Source organism: Staurois parvus, unplaced genomic scaffold (assembly GCF_062004578.1).
Source record: "Staurois parvus isolate SC_StPar_1 unplaced genomic scaffold, SC_StPar_1.0 ptg000938l, whole genome shotgun sequence".
Taxonomy (NCBI): Eukaryota; Metazoa; Chordata; class Amphibia; order Anura; family Ranidae; genus Staurois; species Staurois parvus.
The window spans coordinates 937,501-961,290 of NW_028318734.1; the positions used below are offsets into that span (position 1 = coordinate 937,501).

At 46.8% G+C, this 23,790-nt stretch overlaps 1 protein-coding gene across 1 annotated transcript in view; it reads right to left on the reverse strand.

Annotated features, from left to right (window-relative positions):
- LOC149441894 (BOS complex subunit NCLN-like) overlaps positions 1 to 23,790 on the reverse strand; it is a 69,346-nt gene that overhangs the window by 7,098 nt on the left and 38,458 nt on the right. The window contains exons 11-14 of the mRNA XM_089656786.1: positions 21,358 to 21,396; positions 14,617 to 14,780; positions 7,287 to 7,340; positions 1,292 to 1,370 (exon numbers count right to left, since the gene is read on the reverse strand). Of these exons, the coding sequence (XP_089512912.1) occupies positions 1,292 to 1,370; positions 7,287 to 7,340; positions 14,617 to 14,780; positions 21,358 to 21,396 (336 nt within the window). The remainder of the gene's footprint in view (positions 1 to 1,291; positions 1,371 to 7,286; positions 7,341 to 14,616; positions 14,781 to 21,357; positions 21,397 to 23,790) is intronic.

Consider the following 23,790-nt stretch of genomic DNA (forward strand, 5'->3'; position numbering starts at 1 on the left):
TTTTTTTTATTTTTTTTTGAGCTGGCAAAGCGTTGCATCCGTGATCATCAGACCGTGAGGTGCTATGCAGGGCTCCTGCAGACTCTGTGTGCTCGTACCTCCTACAAGCACTCAGTTACACACCGTCAGGAACTTTCAATAAACTACCGCAGCACTCAACAGCGCCACCCTGGTAGTTCATCGAGAACTACAACCCGACAACTGCAAAGGCTGTCGGTAGTTGCAGTTTCCCATTCACAGAATACTGTGAATGAGTGACGTCACCGGGTGGGCGGAGGTTTTTTTTAAATTGTTTCAACAGAGACAGGGAGAAGATCCCCAGTCTGCTAACACAGCGGGGTGCGGGTGCAGCTTCAGCACTGACATGTTACACCCTGAATATGGAAAAGGTGGACTTATCCTTTAACCCCCCTGGTGGTATTCCCGAGTGTAGCTCGGGGTAAAGTTTCAGTACCACAAGCTACACTTGGGAATACCATGTGGTGCTGCTCCGGGATCTCTTTTTCACCTACCTTGTCCTGCGCTCCCGCGATGTCCCCCCTGCAGTGTCCCCGGCCATCTCCTCCGGCCGATGCCGGCATCTGTCTTCCGGGTTCCGTCCCCTGCGACGTCGGGATGTACGGGGGACGGAACCGGCGGGAAATTTGAAAATTTTTAAAAGTGACATTCACTAAAATCACATAGTATAACATTCCTGTATCAAACCATTTCACATACATTTTGTCCCGAGTGCTTTGTCCGGCGCCCTGCCTGCATTTTTACTGTTCTTTCTGCCTGGAAACTGAGAAAAGTCCATGGCGTCCAAAAAGCGTCCCTTTAGGTCAGATGCGGTTTTAGACCGACTAGAGAACAGGGATAGTAAATCAGAACCACTTGCAGAATTGAGTGATAATGATTGGTGGGGGAAATTCCTCATCAGACACTGAAAACGATTCTGCGACTGAGCTCAGCGATGTGCAAACTTGGCGCTCTATTTCACATTTCAGTGTTTTTGGTTTGATTATATTATTGAATTAAATTTATTATTATATTATTTTTTATGATTATTTATTAAATTATAATTTATGATTTTGTGTTTCAAATTTTATCCTCCCCGGGATGTTTACTAGACTCTTGTTCGGACAGATTTCAGTGAGTTATTCCTAAATATTACAGGCCTACAATAAAAATACGACATATTTCCATGCAAAAAAAAGTACCGCGTTGAGCACAGAAATATGGACATAATCAGACCGCTAGGGAGGTTAATATCTCATCGCATTGTGTGTGTCTGCTGTGTGGTGTCACTCACCTGTATAGCTTGGTGAAGAACCCCCAAGTAGGCCGCGATGATGACCACCATAAACAGATCAAACACAGCCGGCTTCACCCTACAAGATGAGAAAATACAAATAAGTCAATAAACACATTTAGGGGCTCTAGAAATGTTTTCAACCAAAGATTCACACAACTACCACCCAAAATTCACATATTTTGTAAATTGTATTCAACTGAAAAAAATTTATGAATTCTGGCTGAAGGTGAAATAGACCCTTTCGTATTGGAGAATGCAGAGAATCCTGCCCACTGCATCTGACAATGTTTATTTATTCTTTTTATTTTTATTTTCTAGTTGAATTCAATGGATTTGTGTCTTTTTTGAACCTTGACAACACATCCAATAGGTGAACATTCCCCTGTGATTGCACATTTCTTATTGTCCTGATTGTAACAATTACCTGGAAATAATTTGTATGTGTGTGACACCCTTCTAGAGTAGTTGGTTGGCTCTTCTGTAGTCAGTGGATCGGGGTTGATTGTTTAGGCCTGCTCAGTGTCTCACAGGGTGCTGCTCTAATTGCTTTCCTCTGTATTCTAGAGGATTCTGGAATAATAGTGGGAGGAAGAACAGATTAGGTAGCCTGAGAATTTGTGGGACCCCAGCCAATCCCTGGGGAGGTGTGCCCAGTGGGTGGTAGGAAAGCCCGTGAATGCTGTGAGCAGCAGAGTTCCTGGGTCCAGTGTTGCTGGAGGCGATCCCTGTGCACTGACTCTGTCCCTGGGGCAGGATTTGTAGAGGTTCCAGCTAGAAGACATCAACGTCCCAGCTAAGGCTTCAACTGGGAGGGACTTTTAGCGGGGTCTGGAGCTGGAGTTTGTTTAGTTCTGGAGAAGCTCACTGGAGAGTACCAGGAAGAAGTTGGGGGTAAAGGTGTCCAGCTGTCCTGTGGTGCTATGAGTTCGTGTCTCCATCGTTGGAGAGTGCCCAGTGGATATTGGAGGGAGGCAACCGATGATCTTGTGGCTGTGTGGACGGATGAACCTGGTGCTGGAGGCTGGTAACTGTGTGCATCTTCTGGCCATTTGGGAAAAGGCCTAGTCACCTGTCAGCTTTCAAGATTCTGTGGAACATATTTATGCAGCTCCCCGAGATAGAGTAGATTCCTCAAAGTGTTAAGTTCTTCAGTTTTTAGGTATCTCAAGCTCCCCTCACCCCATCCAAGTTCATCGTTCCAGTGAAACCCTAAAAAAAGACACCCCTAGTCTCTTCCTTCAAGCCAGCGGAAGAGTGAGGAAAATACTGTGTGCACTGTAACTGGTGGAAAATCCTCAAGTTTTCCAGTATCTCCTTAGGGGGTGCACTACATATGTAACTTTTTTATATGTTGGTTGGCCCTTTTTTAATAACTGGATTTCATAGTGTACAGGACACCAGGACTGGGTCCTGGATGACAGGGACATATGTGTCCCCATTATTTGGGCTGTGGTCCCATTAAAGGGGGTGAAAAGAAGCGGTTGTCACAAGTTAGCCTGCAGTTTCTTGTTTGTGTATTCTTACCTCCTTGCTGCAGTGCTGTTCCTGATCCCTTTCACATGTGTGTCTGTGCTCACCTATGGGTGTCATCTGCTGTTTTCTGGATTTTATTTCCTTCCCTTTCATCACTTCCTGGCCCGCCTCCTTGTTTGCCTGTCTATATAAGACATGCTCAGTCTAGGCCACTTTGCCTGAGCAACGTCCTAGTTGACGGAGCTCCTGTGTGTTGCTATTGCCTGTATCCTGCATTGTCTACTTGTGTACCGACCTCGGCTTCGTTCTGTAACTGTGCTTGTTTTCCGCCTGTCCTTACCTCAGCTAGTCTATTGGATTTCTGTTTGTCTCCTCCCATTGTACTCTGCTCCTGCGAGCGGTCTCCTCAGCTCGGCGTACCTGGGGGCCGCAACCTGGTACCAGCTTGCTGCAAGTCCATCCCCACCATCAGGGGCTCTGGTGAAGAAGCAGCCTGGGGCTTATACTCCGCGCCCTGGGAAACTCCAAGTTGACTATCTACAAGGGCTCACTACCACAGGTGCTGACACATTTGGGAGTACTCAGGGATTATCACCCATGCATGAGAGACATTTGAATAGGAACGAGCCTCCAACCCTGACTATTGGGACTTTGGCCCTGAAAGGGTTAACCTGCCTATCCGAGAGGAGTGAAAAGGGCAGGAAGCAGCCAGCCAGCAAGCATCCATGAGGTGGAACAGGATATGCTTGTGAAAAGGAGCTGTGTGGTGGTCACTTCTGAGATAATGGTGACCTCTTTGTGAACCATGAAGGCAGGGACATTGAAACCCTGTTAGAGGACAGGTTTTACAGGCGGTGAGCCAAACCTTTATTGTGTGTACCGGGACTGATTTGTTTATTTTTTCATGCTGAAATAAGCCGTTTCTTTTTATCTTTTGCAAAATTGAGTTTGGTGATCCCCGGTGACCTGCTCATACTATAGGCATTTTCAGGAGTTTCAGTAGCAAATTGGAGCAGAGGAATGAGGTGAAGATTCCCTGTCACCAGATCTCATTTTCTGCGGTGTGCAACCTCCTTCTGCCAGCCTCTGTGTCATGTCATATATAAGAGGCTGTTCAGTGAGTCTCGTGTGTGTATATATATATATATGTGTATATATATTAATAGAAAGGGTTCTCATACAGTATATACAGTTGTGCTCAAATGTTTGCATCCCCTGACAGAAATGGTGAAATTTTGGCATTGATATTGAAAGTATGACTGATCATGCCAAAGAGGATTTAGGAATATTTAAGGATAGTGATCATAGGAAGCCATTTATTATCACATAGTTCACGGGTGTCAAACTGGCGGCCCTCCAGCTGTTACCAAACTACAAGTCCCATGAGGCATTGCAAGACTGATAGTGACAAGCATGACTTCCAATGGAAGAGGCACGATGAAACTTGTAGTTTTGCAACAGCTGGAGGGCCGCCAGTTTGACAACCCTGACATACTTCTTTGGCTCCTTTTTGAATCCTAATGATAACAGAAATCCCCCAAATGATCAAACGTTTCCCCCCCCCCTGGAATGTTCGTCCTTGGTACAGACACACAAGGTGACACACACAGTGTCAGGGCTCCCAGGTGTGACCAGAGGTGTGTGACTGACGCAGGGAAACGCAGACCTCAGATATGTTATAAACAATATAATTTATTAACACTAACCATACAAACATAAACGCAGTGCAATACTAAAACATAATACAGTGCAACCAAACCAAACCAACCACCCACAGATAACAGTACATACAAGCAAGCGTCGTCAGGCAGGCCGGGTCAATATCAATAGGGCAGGTAGGTACAGGGGGAGCAAGCGGAGATTGGTCGGGGTCACAGGCCAGGTTCAGCAGGTAGCAAGCAGCGTAGTACAGAGGGTCAGGCAGAGGGATGGTCAGGGTCACAAGCCAGGGATCAGAACAGGTAGCAAGCAGCGTGGTACAGAGGGTCAGGCAGAGGGATGGTCAGGAGCGAGCCGGGATCAGAGCAGGAGAAGTCAGCAGCAGTTCAGAAACAGGATGCAGGACAGAAACAGGATACAGGGCCCAGGACAAACACAACACCAAGGCAGAGTCTGTGGGTCTGGCCATCCCTTAAATACCCCAGCATAATCAGTTCCAGGTGTTAGCTGGCTGCAAAGTTGAGTCTCTGATTGCTGGGAACATCCGCTGGCCAGCCCTGGTACTGCAGATCAAAAGGCAGGTGAGTCCCACCATTGCTGGCCAGTCCATTCCTGACACACAGGGTATAATGGCAATTAAAGGTTCATTTCCCACATCTGCGGTTTTTTTCAATTGCAATTAGTGTCAGTGTATAAATAGTCAATGGGTTTGTTAGCTTTTACGTGGCGGCACTGAGCAGGCTAGATATTGAGCCATGGGGAGCAGAAAAGAACCGTCAAAACTGTCAGAACTGTCAAAAGACCTGCGTAACAAGGTAATGGAACTTTATAAAGATGGAAAAGGATATAAAAAGATATTTAAAGCCTTGAATATGCCAGTCAGTACTGTTCAATCATTTATTAAGAAATAATTGGAAAATTCAGGGATCTCTTGATATCAAGACAAGGTCAAGTAGACCAAGAAAGATTGCAGCCACAACTGCCAGAAGAATTGTACAGACTACAAAGAAAAACCCCACAGGCAACCTCAGGAGAAATACAGGCTGCTCTGGAAAAATATGGTGTGGTTGTTTTAAGGAGCACGATAAGACAATACTTGAACAAAAATGAACTGCATGGTCGAGTTGCCAGAAAGAAGCCTTTACTGCATCAATGCCACACAAAAGCCCAGTTATAATATGCCTGACAACACCGCGACACACCTCACAGCTTCTGGCACACTGTAATCTGGAGCGATGAGACCAAAATAAGGCTGTATGGTCACAACCATAAGCGTTATGTTTGGGGAGAGGTCAGCAAGGATTATAGTGACAAGAATACCATCCCCACTGTGAAGTATGGTGGTGGCATTGGTGTCAGTGGGAGGAATAGTGCCCTGTCATTGGTATTAGTGGGGGAGGAATAGTGCCCCATCATTGGTATCAGTGGGAGGAATAGTGCCCCATCATTGGTATCAGTGGGAGGAATAGTGCCCCATCATTGGTGTCAGTGGGGGGAATAGTGCCCCATCATTGGTGTCAGTGGGAGGAATAATGCCCCATTATTGATGTCAGTGGGAGGAATAGTGCCCCATCATTGGTATCAGTGGGAGGAATAGTGCTCCATCATTGGTGTCAGTGGGAGGAATAGTGCTCCATCATTGGTGTCAGTGGGAGGAATAGTGCCCCATTCTTGATGTCAGTGGGAGGAATAGTGCCCCATCATTGGTGTCAGTGGGAGGAATAGTGCCCCATCATTGGTATCAGTGGGAGGAATAGTGCCCCATCATTGGTGTCAGTGGGGGGAATAGTGCCCCATCATTGGTGTCAGTGGGAGGAATAATGCCCCATTATTGATGTCAGTGGGAGGAATAGTGCCCCATCATTGGTATCAGTGGGAGGAATAGTGCTCCATCATTGGTGTCAGTGGGAGGAATAGTGCTCCATCATTGGTGTCAGTGGGAGGAATAGTGCCCCATTCTTGATGTCAGTGGGAGGAATAGTGCCCCATCATTGGTATCAGTGGGAGGAATAGTGCCCCATCATTGGTGTCAGTGGGAGGAATAGTGCCCCATCATTGGTATCAGTGGGAGGAATAGTGCCCCATCATTGGTATCAGTGGGAGGAATAGTGCTCCATCATTGGTGTCAGTGGAAGGAATAGTGCCCCATCATTGGTGTCAGTGGGAGGAATAGTGCCCCATCATTGGTATCAGTGGGAGGAATAGTGCCCCATCATTGGTATCAGTGGGAGGAATAGTGCCCCATCATTGGTATCAGTGGGAGGAATAGTGCCCCATCATTGGTATCAGTGGGAGGAATAGTGCCCCATCATTAGTGTCAGTGGGAGGAATAGTGCCCCATCATTGGTGTCAGTGGGAGGAATAGTGCCCCATCATTGGTGTCAGTGGAAGGAATAGTGCCCCATCATTGGTGTCAGTGGGAGGAATAGTGCCCCATCATTGGTGTCAGTAGGAGGAATAGTGCCCCATCATTGGTGTCAGTGGGAGGAATAGTGCCCCATCATTGGTATCAGTGGGAGGAATAGTGCCCCATCATTGGTATCAGTGGCAGGAATAGTGCCCCATCATTGGTATTAGTGGGAGGAATAGTACCCCATCATTGGTGTCAGTAGCATGAATAGTACCCCATCATTGGTGTCAGTAGCATGAATAGTGCCCCATCATTGGTGTCAGTAGCATGAATAGTGCCCCATCATTGGTATCAGTAGCATGAATAGTGCCCCATCATTGGTGTCAGTAGGAGGATTAGTGCCCCATGGGCCAGATAAAGGCAAGCAAAGGGTCATATCCCATGGGCTGTAGTTTTGAGATCAATGCTCTCTTGAGTCTGACACACAATGTATCCACATCCCCATCTCACCTGTGTGATGTCATGGTCTGCTTCATCTGATCATAGAACACAAATTCTGGATGCCTGAAAAGGTATAGATGTGTTCAGTTATTATACAGCAATCAACATCATCATATGTATGAATACACTGTCACTCTTGTAAATATATATATATATATATATACACAGTATTCAGGGTTGAATATTGAGTTGGCCCCGCCCTTCCCACACACATGACCTTTAATGGCCCCCCAGTCTTAGTCCGTAGGGTTCAATATTGAGTTGGCCCCACCCTTTGCAGCTATAACAGCTTCAACTCTTCTGGGAAGGCCGTCCACAAGGTTTAGGAGGGTGTCTATGGGAAGGTTGGACCATTCTTCCAGAAGCACATTTGTGAGGTCAGGCACTGATGTCGGGGGAGGAGGCCTGGCTCGCAGTCTCCGCTCTAATTCATCCCAAAGGGGTTCTATGGACTCTGTGCAGGACAGTCAAGTTCCTCCACCCCAAACTGGCTCCTCCATGTCTTTTGCTTCCACTTTGTTATAATCCCACTAACAGTTGAACGTGGAATATTTAGTAGCCAGGAAATGTCACGGATGGACTTATTGCCCAGGTGACCACCTATCACGGGACCACGCTTGGAGTCACTGAGCTCCTGAGAGCGACCCATTCTTTCACCAATGTTTGTAGAAGCAGTCTGCATGCCTAGGGGATGGATTGTATACACCTGTGTCCATGGAGGGGATTGGAACACCTGAATCACATGATTTGGAGGGCAGGGAAAATACTTTTGGAAATATAGTGTATATGTAAATACAGCAAAATGTAAATATTGATGAGTCCATGCATCTGCCCGCAGACACATCACATGTCCCAGGAGGCTACTTGACAATTCAGAGTGTGCCAATCAAGCTCACACATGCACAGTGGAGAGCCGAAAGTGGGTATTCAGGAAGCTAAGGACAGCTTCCATATCCAAGATGGCGGCACCAGTGACCTGAAGTGGTAACTGGCTGTGGGAAGACAGCGCTGCACTCCTGGCACTGGAAAGTATCTGAAATGCATTTTTATAAAATTACTAGGAACAGACATTTATGTGTTTCACCTTCTTGCTACATTGTTGCCAATGACAAAATCACTGGGGTGCAGCTGCTATGGTGCCTTTATGGCATCACTTCCCCCTTGCTAGAGGCTCCTACCTTGGGCACTGTGCTGTGGGGGGAGGGCAGCCAGGGTGGGAGTCTATATTGCCCAGCCATCTCTCTATCAAACAGCTCAGCCCAGCAGATTACACTAGGAGATGGCAGCTCTCTGTATTCTCTCACTGTCAGGGTGACAGCCACCCGTTGTGTCCAGAGCTCTCTATGCTCCTGGTGAGCAGGTAACAAAGCCCGGCTGTCACAGAGCTCTGTATGCTCCCGATAACCAGGGATCAAAGCCTGGCTGTTAAAGAGCTCTGTATGCTCCCGGTAAGCAGGGAACAAAGCCCGGCTGTCACAGAGCTCTGTATGCTCCCGATAAGCAGGGAACAAAGCCCGGCAGTCAAAGAGCTCTGTATGCTCCCGATAAGCAGAGAACAAAGTCCGGCTGTCACAGAGCTCTGTATGCTCCCAGAAAGCAGAGAACAAAGTCCGGCTGTCACAGAGCTCTGTATGCTCCCGATAAGCAGGGAACAAAGTCCGGCTGTCACAGAGCTCTGTATGCTCCCGATAAGCAGGGAACAAAGTCCGGCTGTCACAGAGCTCTGTATGCTCCCGATAAGCAGGGAACAAAGTCCGGCTGTCACAGAGCTCTGTATGCTCCCGATAAGCAGGGAACAAAGCCTGGCTGTCACAGAGCTCTGTATGCTCCCAGAAAGCAGAGAATAAAGCCCAGCTCTCATAGAGTTCTGTATGCTCCAGGAAAGCAGGGAACAAAGCCCGGTTGTTAAAGAGCTCTGTATGCTCCTGGTAAGCAGATAACAAAGTCCGGCTGTCACAGAGCTCTGTATGCTCCAGGAAAGCAGAAAACAGATCCCGGCTGTCACAGAGCTCTGTATGTAAGGAGAGAACAAATCCCGGCTGTTACAGGGCTCAGTATGCTCCTGGTAAGCAGAGACCAAATCCCGGCTGTCACAGAGCTCTATATGCTCCCTGTAAGCAGAGAACAAAGCCCGGCTGTCACAGAGTTGTGTATACTCCCGGTAAACAGAAACCAAATCCCGGCTGTCACAGAGCTTTGTATGTAAGCAAAGAACAAAGCCCGGCTGGCACAGAGTTGTGTATATTACTGGTAAGCGGAGAACAAAGCCCGGCTGGCACAGAGTTGTGTATACCCCCGGTAAGCGGAGAACAAGGCCCGGCTAGCAGAGTTGTGTATACTCCCGGTAAGCGGAGAACAAGGCCCGGCTAGCAGAGTTGTGTATACTCCCGGTAAGCGGAGAACAAGGCCCGGCTAGCAGAGTTGTGTATACTCCCGGTAAGCGGAGAACAAAGCCCGGCTGGCACAGAGTTGTGTATACTCCTAGTAGGCGAAGAACAAAGCCCGGCTGGCAGAGTTGTGTATACCCCCGGTAAGCAGAGAACAATGCCCGGCTGGCACAGGGCTCTGTATGCTCCCTGTAAGCAGAGAACAAAGCCCGGCTGTCACAGAGTTTTGTATACTCCCGGTAAGCAGAGAACAAATCCTGGATGGCACAAAGCTCTGATGGTTACATAGGGTGAGCCATGTTCTTCCTGTGTTCCGGCAGGACAGAGCTTCCAGTTTGATAATGCCGGTCCTGCTCAGCATTCATTTTATAAATAAAAACTACAATTGTCCTTTCAGTCATCAATTACTTATGTGTGAGAAAAGGCAACCCAGTAACAATCTGTGACCCCCCCCCCCCGAATGTCAATTCCCTGCCCCCTGATGGATGGCAGGTGCCACTGCATGGAGCTAGAATGAAGGTGGAATTGATGCATGGAGACTTCACTCCTGATTTCTGGTGTCACTTTCCCCCGGGGAAGAAGCTAGCGGAGAGCGATCTGTGCTCTATTAGCTTCAATGGAGGGTAGGTGAGAAATCAGGGTGAGATCCCCGATGTCTCATTAACCCCTCCCCTACCGGTCACTTCTACCCCCTTCCTGCCTTCCGGGCACTTATACCTCCTCCCTGCCTACCGGGCACTTCTACCCCCTTCCTGCCTACCGGCACTTGTACCCCCTTCCTGCCTACCGGACACTTCTACCCTCTTCCTGCCTACCGGCAATTCTACCCCCTTCCTGCCTACCAGGCACTTGTACCCCCTTCCTGCCCACCAGGCACTTCTACCCCCTTCCTGCCCACCGGGCACTTCTACCCCCTTCCTGCCTACCGGACACTTCTACCCCCTTCCTGCCTACAGGGCACTTCTACCCCCTTCCTGCCTACAGGGCACTTCCACCCCCTTCCTGCCTACAGGACACTTCTACCCCCTTCCTGCCTACAGGGCACTTCTACCCCCTTCCTGCCTACAGGGCACTTCTACCCCCTTCCTGCCTACAGGACACTTCTACCCCCTTCCTGCCTACAGGACACTTCTACCCCCTTCCTGCCTACAGGGCACTTCTACCCCCTTCCTGCCTACCGGGCACTTCTACCCCCTTCCTGCCTACCGGACACTTCTACCCCCTTCCTGCCTACAGGGCACGTCTACCCCCTTCCTGCCTACAGGGCACTTCCACCCCCTTCCTGCCTACAGGACACTTCTACCCCCTTCCTGCCTACAGGGCACTTCTACCCCCTTCCTGCCTACAGGACACTTCTACCCCCTTCCTGCCTACAGGACACTTCTACCCCCTTCCTGCCTACAGGACACCTCTACCCCCTTCCTGCCTACAGGGCACTTCTACCCCCTTCCTGCCTACAGGACACTTCTACCCCTTCCTGCCTACCGGACACTTCTACCCCCTTCCTGCCTACAGGGCACTTCTACCCCCTTCCTGCCTACAGGACACTCTACCCCTTCCTGCCTACAGGGCACTTCTACCCCCTTTCTGCCTACTCGACACCTCTACCCCCTTCCTGCCTACCGGGCACTTCTACCCCCTTCCTGCCTACCGGCACTTCTACCCCCTTCCTGCCTACCGGGCACTTCTACCCCCTTCCTGCCTACCGGGCACTTCTACCCCCTTCCTGCCTACAGGACACTTCTACCCCTTTTCCTGCCTGCCGGGCACTTCTACCCCCTTCCTGCCTACCGGCACTTCTACCCCCTTCCTGCCTCCCGGGCACTTCTACCCCCTTCCTGCCCAGGCCAATTTCCAGCTTTCAGCGCTGTCACACTTTGAATGACAATTGCGCGGTCATGCAACACTGTACCCATATGACATTTTTATCAATTTTTTGTGTGACAGATAGAGCTTTATTTTGGTGGTATTTAATCACCTCTGGGTTTTTTATTTTTTGCTAAACAAACCAAAAACAACTGAAAATTTTGAAAAAAAAAGTTTTTCTTAGTTTTTGTTATAAAATTTTGTAAATAAGTGATTTTTCTCCTTCACTGATGTGCGCTAATGAGGCTGCAGTGATGGGCACTGATAGGCTGCACTGATGGGCATTGACAGGCATCACTGGACACAGTTGATCACATGACCGAGGTGACGTCTTCGGCTCTTTCCGTTGATCGGTGATCCGCTGTGTCCGAGGGACACAGCGCACCACCGATCACCGCGCTGTGCATTCCCAGAGACGGTCAGAGTGGGAGGACATCATATGACATCCTCCCAGAACGAGAGAACCACCTTGCGTCCGTCATTTCCTTATATGGCGGTTAAAGAGAACCTACCTTAAAAAGTATTATATCACCTGGGGAACGTTTTCCATGTAAGGTAAAGCCCCCCAGCCCAATCCCGATCCAGCGATGTGCATGAGAGCAGCAGCTCTCCCAGGTCTCTCCCTCTCCATTGGCTCAAACACAGTAGCCATTGGCTCCGGCTGCTGTCAATCACAGCCAGTGAGGAGGGAGCGGGGGCTGAGCCACACTCTCTGTGTGTCTTATAGACACAAAGAGGCGGCTCTGGAGTAGGTTCACACGAGTGCCCCCAGAACAAGCAGCTTGCTTTGGGAGCACTCAGCAGGAGGGAGGAGCCAGGCACACCCAGGGAGAGGAGGTTTGGGGCTGCTCTGTGCAAAACCATTACACAGAGCAGGTTAACGTGTCTGTAATTTGACCTGTAGGGGGCTTTTAGAGCCATGTCTATGGAGAATATAGGGTGCCGACATGTTGAATATCTACTTACTTGACCCCTCATCTTTTATACTTCACCAACAATTGGGTAATTTATTGCATTTTTGTTCCCTAAAATGACACTTTTATGTATTTTTTTTTTACTGAATTTTTTTTTTAAACCTCTTGGTGACCGCGCTATAGCTGAATGGTGGATACACCGTGATGGTCCAGTTCTGGAAGGGCGTCTATGGACATCCTCCGAGAACTGCACACCCGGCACGCTCTGTGATCGCTCCATGAAGAAAGGTAAAGGGCCTATCATGGTGGCCCTTTACCACGTGATCAGGTGTGTCCAATCACAGCTGATCATGGTCACATAAACACATTTGTCTGATTTATCGGTTTTTCCTTTGCTTACGCTGTCACACTGCGAGGAGAGCCGGCAAATGTGAAGGGGGACATTTATACGGATAATCAGAGCACTGATCATCAGTGTCCTGAATATCAGTGCATCCCCAACAATGCCCATCAGTGCTGCCAAGCAGTGCCCATCAATGCATCCTATCAGTGCCCCCTATCAGTGTCACCTATCAGTCCTGCCTATCAGTGACCTACAGTGCTGCCTATAAGTGCCCCCTATCAGTGTCACCTATCAGTCTTGCTTATCAGTGACCTAGAATGCCACCTATAAGTGCCCTTTATCAGTGTCACCTATCAGTCCTGCCTATCAGTGACCTACAGTCCCACCTATAAGTGCCCCCTATCAGTGTCACCTATCAGTCTTGCTTATCAGTGACCTACAGTGCCACCTATAAGTGCCCCCTATCAGTATCACCTATCAGTTCTGCCTATCACTGACCTACAGTGCCGCCTATCAGTGACACCTATCAGTGTCACCTATCAGTCCTGCCTATCAGTGACCTACAGTGTTGCCTATCAGTGACCCCTATCAGTGTCACCTATCAGTCCTGCCTATCAGTGACCTACAGTGCTGTCTATAAGTGCCCCCTATCAGTGTCTCCTATCAGTCCTGCCTATCAATGACCTACAGTGCCGCCTATAAAAAAACCCTATGAGTGTCACCTATCAGTCCTGCCTATCAGTGGCCTACAGTGCTGCCTATAAGTGCCCCCTATCAGTGTCTCCTATCAGTCCTGCCTATCAATGACCTACAGTGCCACCTATAAGTGCCCTTCAGAGTCACCTATCAGTCTTGCTTATCAGTGACCTACAGTGCTGCCTATAAGTGCCCCCTATCAGAGTCACCTATCAGTCCTGCCTATCAGTGACCTACAGTGTTGCCTATCAGTGACCCCTATCAGTGTCACCTATCAGTCCTGCCTATCAGTGACCTACAGTGCTGTCTATAAGTGCCCACTATCAGTGTCTCCTATCAGTCCTGCCTATCAGTGGCCTACAGTGCTGCCTATAAGTGCCCCCTATCAGTGTCTCCTATCAGTCCTGCCTATCAATGACCTACAGTGCCGCCTATAAAAAAAACCCTATCAGTGTCACCTATCAGTCCTGCCTATCAGTGACCTACAGTGTTACCTATCAGTGACCCCTATCAGTGTCACCTATCAGTCCTGCCTATCAGTGATCTACAGTGCTGCCTATAAGTGCCCCCTATCAGTGTCTCCTATCAGTCCTGCCTATCAGTGACCTACAGTGCTGCCTATAAGTGCCCTTCAATGCTGCCTATTAGTGCCTTGTCATCAGTGCCCACCAGTGCTGCAGCATCAGTGCAGCCTATCAGTGCCCACCGGTGCCACCTAATCAGTGCAGCCCACCAGTGCCCATCAGTGCAGCCTATCAGTGCAGCCTCTTCAGCACACATCAGTGAAGTAGAAAAATGACCTGTTTGCAAAATTTTGCAACAGAAATGAAAACCTTTTTTTCAAAATGTTTTATCTTTTTATTTTGTTTGTTCAGCAAAAAATTACCCCCCCCCCAAGTGGTGAATAATTACCACCAAAAGAAAGATCTATATGTGAAAAAAATGATTTAAAAATTCATATGAGCACAGTGCTGCATGACCGCGCAATCGTCATTCAAAGTATGAGAGCGCGGAAAGCTCAAAATTTGCCTTGACAGGAAGGGGGGGGGGGGGAGCATCCGGTATGAAGGGGTTCAACATATGCAAAAAAACCCTCAAGTTGCCACCGCACAGGTTGGCGCCATTTTCTGTACCTCTCATCCGGTTTGAAGACGTGGCGCCTGACATCTTTTAGGTGTTTCCTGAACAGATGCTCGGCGGTGGACAGTACGGGGAGCGTCTGGTCAGTGAGCTGAGCGGCGCGAGGCTGGGACGCCAACCAGTCCAAGATGGCCGATAACTGCCCTTCATCAACGCTCTGCGACCAGAAAGACGGACAGAGGAGAATTAATGAGCCCAGAATGTCACTGACATACCATAATATATAAATTCTGCCCACAAATACACTACAAAAAAGGAGTCCCAGCTCTTCACATGTCCCATATCTGGTGTATTGCTGCCATCTCATGGCCAATATTGATTATTGCATTCATTTCACTTTCTAGTAATCTGCTTGTGTTCACATGTCCCATATCTGGTGTATTGCTGCCATCTGGTGGCCAATAATGATTATTGCATTCATTTCACTTTCTAGTAATCTGCTTGCATTCAGATGTTCCATATCTGGTGTATTGCTGCCATCTCATGGGCAATAGTGGTTATTGCATTAATTTAACTTTCTAGTAATCTGATTGTGTTCACATGTTCCATATCTGGTGTATTGCTGCCATCTAATGGTCAATAATGATTATTGCATTCATTTCACTTTCTAGTAATCTGCTTGCGTTCACATGTCCCATATCTGGTGCATTGCTGCCATCTCATGGCCAATAATGATTATTGCATTCATTTCTCCTTCTAGTAATCTGCTCCTGTTCAGATGTTCCATATCTGGTGTATTGCTGCCATCTCATGGCCAATAATGATTATTACATCTAGTAGTCTGCTTGTGTTCACATGTCCCATATCTGGTGTATTGCTGCCATCTCATGGCCAATAATGATTATTGCATTAATTTCATTGCTTGTGTTCACATGTCCCATATCTGGTGTATTGCTGCCATCTAATGGCCAATATTGATTATTGCATTCATTTCACTCTCTATTAGTCTGCTCCTGTTCACATGTCCCATATCTGGTGTATTGCTGCCATCTCATGGCCAATAATGATTATTGCATTAATTTCAATTTCTAGTAGTCTGCTTGTGTTCACATGTCCCATATCTGGTGTATTGCTGCCATCTCATGGCCAATAATGATTATTACATCTAGTAGTCTGCTTGTGTTCACATGTCCCATATATGGTGTATTGCTGCCATCTCATGGCCAATAATGATTATTACATCTAGTAGTCTGCTTGTGTTCACATGTCCCATATCTGGTGTATTGCTGCCATCTAATGGCCAATATTGATTATTGCATTCATTTCACTCTCTATTAGTCTGCTTGTGTTCACATGTCCCATATCTGGTGCATTGCTGCCATCTCATGGCCAATAATGATTATTGCATTAATTTCAATTTCTAGTAGTCTGCTTGTGTTCAGATGTTCCACATCTGGTGTAGTGCTGCCATCTCATGGCCAATAATGATTATTGCATTGGTTTCACTTTCTAGTAATCTGCTGATGTTCAGATGTTCTATATGTGGTGCCATGCTGCCATCTGCTGGTCAGTTATGATTATTGTGCTCATTATGGTTTCTAGTGGTCTGGTAATGTTCTGATGTTCCACATCTGGTGCTCTGCCACCATGTACTGTAAAGTGGAACTCTGGGCTACTAATACCTAAGCTTTCAATTGCCCCAACCCCCTTCTAACACATAACTACAGATGTAGGTAATTAGCTATTCACAGGCTGCTCCGCTCCGGTCATGTGTTCGGCTCGCCTCTTTCAGCTAGCAGCGGCTTCAGGGAGGTTGAAGGCGCACCGGCAACGGTTGGCCTATAGGAAGCCTATGGGTGATGTCACCTCTGAGGCACTCCAGCTGTTGTCGGATCACTCCCTCCTCTCCCCTGTAGCCAGCACTGGGAGATTACGTGAGCGGACCGAAGCGGCCTGAGAATAGTTACATATATGCATTTTTCCACTTTTGTAGTTAGTATACGCTTTAGGAGAAGTGGGGCATTTTTTAAGCGGTATTAAACCCAAAACCTGAAAATGTAATAAATTGCAGCTTACCAATCATTAGATGTGGTGGCTGCATTAGTTTTCTTTTTTTGTCTTTTCTCAACCCTGTTTTTACCTGGTGATCTGGTCAGCAACACACCTCTTGAACTAGAGCACCCCCACTCAGGATGAAGGAGCACGGGGGGGGGGGGGGCACCTCTGGACAGCAGCAAAATCAGCCTAGGGGGAGGGGGTGTGTTTTATGTACTAGCAGATTTAAATACACTAACAAATTGAAGTCAAATTCCAGCTCATATTTTAACTCCTTGACACCGAGAGGGCGTATATTTGTGTTCCCAATGTAAACAAACGTGCTGAGAGAGCGCTCCCGACTCTCACCTACAGGAGCTTTCTGATCATGTAACCACTTTGACTGCCAATCACGGCGGTCACATGACCCTAAATGCCACCGCGCTTCCCGGCATCACAAACCCCTTCAATGGCTGGGAGGCGCCTGTGCCAAGGGGTTAAAAAGAAGTTATGGCAAATGTTTTTTTATTCCTTTTGGGTTGTTTGAAAAACAGACTTACTGGCTGGATCACCAGATGAAAATAGAGGTAAGAAAGCCTACTAAAGAAAATGATTGCAGCCGCCACAAGAGTTGTTGAGCTGCAATATAATAAATGTTTTTGCTTGTGGGTTTAATATTCCTTTAGGCTTAGGTAGTATTACCCTGGAATTCAGCTTTAAAGAGTGATTATTATGTTCATTATGGTTTCCAGGAGTCAGGTGGTGTTCAGAGACCCCATATCTGGTGTGATGCTGCCATCTAGTGCTGAATAATGACTATTACGTTTATTTTGCTTTCTATAGTAGTCTGATGGTGTTCTGATGTCCCATATGGGGTGCAATGCTACCATCTAATGGTCAATAATGATTATTGCGTTAAACTTTGCAGTGGTCTGAGAGTGCTCTGACATTCTATATCTGGTGCAGGCTAACATCTAGTTGTAATAATAATTATTCTATTAATTCTGGCAGTTTGATCGTGTTTATATGTTCCATATTATTATTATACAGTATTTATAAAGCGCCGATAGTTTGCTCAGCGCTGTACATTACAAAGGGGGACAGAACATGTGACAGAACAATACCAATACACTGCAAACATGAGGGGATTGAGGGCCCTGCTCTTTCCAGCTTACAATCTAGGAGGGAGGGGATGGTGGTACAGGAGGAGATAGCTGTGGGGGATGGAGTGGTAGGAAGAGTGGAGGAGATCGGCAAGTTAGCAGGGGGTGGGGTAGGCTTCCCTGAAGAGATGGGTTTTCAGGGTGCGCCTAAAGGAGAGGAGAGTAGGTGATAATCTGATGGGTTGGGGCAGGGAGTTCCAGAGGATGGGTGACACCCTGGAGAAGTCCTGGAGGCGGGCATGGGAGGAGGAGACCAGGGAACTAGAGAGAAGGAGGTCTTGTGAGGAGCGGAGTGTGCGTGTTGGGCGGTACTTGGATATTAGGTCGGTGATGTAGTTCGGGGCAGTATGGTGGATGGCTTTGTACGTCAGTGTTAGGATTTTGAATTTGATCCGTTGTGCATATCCGGTGTAATGCTGCCATCTATTGTCCAGTATTGATCATTCTGTTCCTCCTGGTTTCTAATGGTCTGATAGCATTCAAATGTACCTTTTCTGGTGTGTTGCTGACATCTAGTGGTCAATAATGATTATTGTGGTTTCTAATGGTCTGATAGGGTTCATATGTTCCATATCTGGTGTGATGCTGCTGTTGGAAGGCAACGTGTTTTATATCTGACATTTAGTCCTCATGCACACGGGACGTGAGTTTTTCAGCTTTTTTTAGCGGTTTGCTGCGTTTTTCCATGTTTGCATTTTTTAGCATTTTTTGACCCAAAGTCCACAATCTCTTTTAACTCTTAACACGTCTGCTATGAATGTGGTTTTTGTCACTATTGGAGAGATTTCCTGTCACTTCCTGTTCTGGCAGGAAGTGGGGTAAATCTCCTCAATAGGGGCACAGCTGACAACAGAAACCTAAAAGAAGCTCCAACCCTTCCCTGCTACATCTAAATTGACAAAAAAATGTTTTGGCAAGAGTTAGGCTTTGACTGAACAGCTGACAGAAAATGTGCCATGAGGAAAACATGGAGACTACTGCCTTGCGTCTGAAAATGCCAGTTGCCTGCCTGTCATGCTGCTTGTTTCTATACTTTGAGCCATACGTAGACAGAGCATTTTCTTCTCTTAATTTTGGCTATGAAGTCCCACAGCGCCATTTTAGGTTGTCTGAGGCAAGTGTGCAAAATATTACATACATTGCATCTGCTTTCTCAGGGATCCCTGCATATCCTCTCTGCTGACCATGGAGGGATGGCAGATCTTCTGCTATTATCTTGTGATGCAATTGTTCTTTTTTATTAGTACTTACTCCAGACCTCCACTCTGTCTGCATTACTGACTCCACCTCTCTGCTCTCTGTTTTACTTACTCCAGACCTCCACTCTGTCTGCATTACTGACTCCACTCCTCTGCTGTCTGTTTCCTACTCCTGACCTCTATTCTCCTTATGTTACTTAGGCCTGACTCCTGCACTCTATGTTACTTACTCCTGACCTCTGCTCTCTGCATTATTTACTCCTGACCTCTATTCTCCTTATGTTACTTAGGCCTGACCCCTGCACTCTATGTTACTTACTCCTGACCTCTATTCTCCTTATGTTACTTAGGCCTGACTCCTGCACTCTATGTTACTTACTCCTGACCTCTGCTCTCTGCATTATTTACTCCTGACCTCTATTCTCCTTATGTTACTTAGGCCTGACCCCTGCACTTACTCCTGATCTCTGCTCTCTGTACATTACTGCTGACCCCTGCACTCTTTGTCTTCCTTACTCCCCACATAATCTCTCTGTGCATTACTTACTCCTCACCTCTGCTCTCCATGCACTACTTCTAACCCTTGCACTAAGTAACGTGCATTACTTAATCCTGACCTCTGTTCTCCATCTGTTGTTACTTCTGACCTCTGCACTCTGTGTGTTACTTTTGACCTCTGCACTCCATGCATTACTTACTCCCGATCCCTGACCTCTGTGCTTTACTTACTCCTGACCCCTGCTCTGTGCATTACTTACTCCTCACTTCTGCTCTCCATGCACTACTTCTAATCCTTACATTAAATAATGTGCGTTACTTACTCCTGACCTCTGTTCTCCATATGTTATTACTTCTGACCCCTGCCCTCTGTGCTTTACTTCTGACCTCTGCTCTCCATGCATTACTTACTCCTGACCTCTGTTCTCTGTGCATTACTTACTCCTGACCCCTGCTCTCTGTGCTTTACTTACTACTGGCCTCTGCTTTGTGCATTACTTACTCCTGACCCCTGACCTCTGTACTTTACTTATTCCTGACCTCTGTTCTCCATATGTTATTACTTCTGACCCCTGCCCTCTGTGCTTTACATCTAACCTCTGCTCTCTGTGCATTACTTACTCCTAACCTCTGCTCTCTGTGCATTACTTACTCCTGACCCCTGCTCTCTGTGCTTTACTTACTCCTGGCCTCTGCTTTGTGCATTACTTACTCCTGACCCATGACCTCTGTACTTTACTTACTCCTGGCCCCTGTTCTCTGTGCATTACTTAATTCTGACCCCTGCTCTCTGTGCAGTACTTACTCCTGACCACTGACCTCTGTGCTTTACTTACTCCTGGCCTCTGCTCTGTGCATTACTTACTTCTGATCCCTTTTCTCTGTGCATTACTTACTCCTGGGCCCTGTTCTCTGTGCATTACATACTCCTGACCTCTGCTTTCTGTGCATTGCTTACTCTTGGCCTCTGCTCTGTGCATTACTTACTCCTGACCCCTGTTATCTGTGCATTATTTACTCCTGACCCCTGTTATCTGTGCATTACTTACTCCTGACCCCTGTTCTCTGTGTTTTACATACTCCTGGCCTCTGCTCTGTGCATTACTTACTCCTGACCCCTGTTCTTTGTGCGTTATTTACTCCTTACCTCTGCTCTGTTACTCCTGACCTTTGACCCCTGTGTTACATATTCTTGGCCCCTACACTATGTGTGTTACTTAGTCCTGATCTCTGTACTCTGTGCATTACTTGCTCTTGACATATGCAATCTGTGCATTACACACTCCTGACCCCTGCACCCTGTACATTGCACATTACTGACTCTTGCGCTCTGTGCGTTACACCCTTCTGACCTCTGCACTCTGTGTTTTACACACTCCTGACCCACAGCAGAGTAGGCTCAAGTTTTCTTCAACCACTCCCCTTTAACCCCCTCCCATTGTTACAACAATTTGGCCACACCCCCAATTCTTAGTGGCATGCTTACATGCCTACCTCTTGTTCTCAATTGTGTTCGGGTGGGTTAAAACAGAGGTGTGGTTTTGTGACTGTGTCTACAAATGGGGTGGTGGTATTGTCTATAAATGGGGGCGTTCTTATTGGGCCGTCCATGAATTTCATTTTGGAAGATAGCGGGGACAATGTAACTAATAGAGAGTACAGGAAGCTAGCAGCGCACAAGATTTCTGGCAGGATCAATGGGTATTTTTTTCACTGATTGAACAGCTATAACAAAACATATATTTAACAGACCACATGGTGGAAAGAAGAGACGTTCATTGTTAGGGGGTCACATATGAACTATAAGTAATACATTATCCGTAATAAGAGGGAATGCTAAAAAAAATAAATAAATAAAAGAGCATCTCTTCCTATAAGAAAAAGGTAATATATACCATACCAGGGCTCCTTTAAAGATCTGCAGGTTCTCCAGATTTCCCTGAAAAAACAAAACAAAAAAAAAACCTCAACAAATCAATAGAATAGGAATACACTGGAGTTGCATACTTCAATTTGAGCACTAGGGGGCGGTGTGAGACCTCAGGGTAACTTTTACTGATAGTTCTCCAAATAAAAATTCCTGCCTTATGAAGACTTCCTGTTAGTGATGGGCTGAAGTTCACCCCCGTGTTTGCTTCATGGTCGAACGTTCGAACCTAATGAATGTTCGAACCCAATGCAAGTCTATGGGACTCGAACTTGTAAATTCACAAGTGCCCATTTTGAAGGCTGATAGGCAAGTTATTGGCCATAAAAGTGGTGTGGGGACTCAGGGACTGCCCTGAGGGACAGGAATCTGTGAAAAAAAAAATTCAAAAAGTACCGTTTTAACCCCTCGCCTACCGGGCACTTATACCTTCCTGCCCAGCCCAATTTTCAGCTTTCAGTGCTGTCAAAATTTGAATGACGATTGCGCGGTCATGCAACATTGTACCCATATGAAATTTAAATATTTTTTTCACATAAATAGAGCTTTCTTTTGGTGGTATTTAATTTGTTGCGCTATAAACAAAAAAAGAGCAAAAAAAAAGTTTTCTCTGTTTCTATTATAAAAATTAGCATACAGGTACAGTTGCAAGAAAAAGTATGTGAACCCCTTGGGATTACGTGGAGTTTTGCATGAATTGGGCATAAAATGTGCTCTGAACGTCATCTAAGTCATAACAATAGAAGAACACAGTCTGCTGAACATAATACTACACAAACATTAGATGTTGCCATGGTTTAATTGCACATAACATGTAAACATTCACAGTGCAGGGAGGAAAAAGTATGTGAGCCTTTGGACTTAATAACTGGTTGACCCTCCTTTGGCAGCAATAACCTCAACCAAACGTTTCCTGTAGTTGCAGATCAGACCTGCACAACGATCTGGAGTCATTTTGGACCACTCCTCTTCACAAAACTGTTTCAGTGTAACAATATTCTTGGGATGTCTGGTGTGAATCGCTCTCTTAAGGTCATGCCACAGCATTTCAATGGGGTTGAGGTCAGGACTCTGACTGGGCCACTCCAGAAGGCGTATTCTGTGCTGTTGCAGCCATTGTTTTGTTGAATTACTTGTATGCTTTGGGTCATTGTCCTGTTGCATCACCCATCCTCTGCGGAGCTTCAGTTGGCGGACAGATGGTCGTACGTTTCCCTGCAAAATGTCTTGATAAACTCTGGAATTCATTTTCCCATCAATGACAACAATCCGTCCAGGCCCTGAGGCAGCAAAGCAGCCCCAAACCATGATGCTCCCTCCGCCATGTTTCACAGTGGGGATGAGGTTTTGATGTTGGTGTGCTGTGCCTTTTTTTCTCCACACATAGTGTTGTGTGTTCTTCCCAAACAACTCAATCTTGGTTTCATCTGTCCACAGTATATTCTGCCAGTAGTGCTGTGGAACATCCAGGTGCTCTTTTACAAACTTCAAACGTGCTGCAATATTCTTTTTGGACAGCAATGGCTTCCTCCGTGGTGTCCTCCCATGTACTCCATTCTTGTTTAATGTTTTCCTTATTGTAGATGTGTCAACAAAAATGTTAGCATGTGCCAGAGATTTCTGTAGGTCTTTAGCTGACACTCTGGGATTCTTCTTTACCTCATGCAGCATTCTGCGTTGTGCTCTTGCAGCCATTTTTACAGGACGACCACGCCTAGGGAGAGTAGCAACAGTGCTAAACTTTCTCCATTTGTAGACAGTCTGTCTTACCGTGGACACATGAACATCAAGGCTTTTGGAGATACTTTTGTAACCCTTTCCAGCTTCATGCAAGTCAACAATTCTTGATGGTAGGTCTTCTGAGAGCTCTTTTCTGCGAGGCATGGTTCACATCAGACAGTGCTTCTTGAAACCAGTAAACCCAAAACAAATGTGTGTGTTTTTAAGGGCAGGACAGCTGTCAGCAACACATCCAATATCATCACACTGATTGGAGTCAAGGTTGGCTCACTCCTGGCTCCAATTAGCTCTGGGAGAAGTCATTAAGCTAGGGCCTCACATACTTTTTCCTCCCTGCACTGTGAATGTTTACATGCTATGTGCAATTAAACCATGGCAACATCTAATGTTTGTGTAGTATTATGTTCAGCAGACTGTGTTCTTCTATTGTTGTGACTTAGATGACGTTCAGAGCACATTTTATGCCCAATTCATGCAAAACTCCACGTAATCCCAAGGGGTTCACATACTTTTTCTTGCAACTGTAATTTTTCTCCTTCACTGATGTGCGTTGATGAGGCTGCACTGATAGGCAGCACTGATGGGCACTGATGAGGTGGCATGGATAGACAGCACTGATGGGCATTGATAGGAGGCACTGATAGGCAGCACTGACGGCCAGCACTG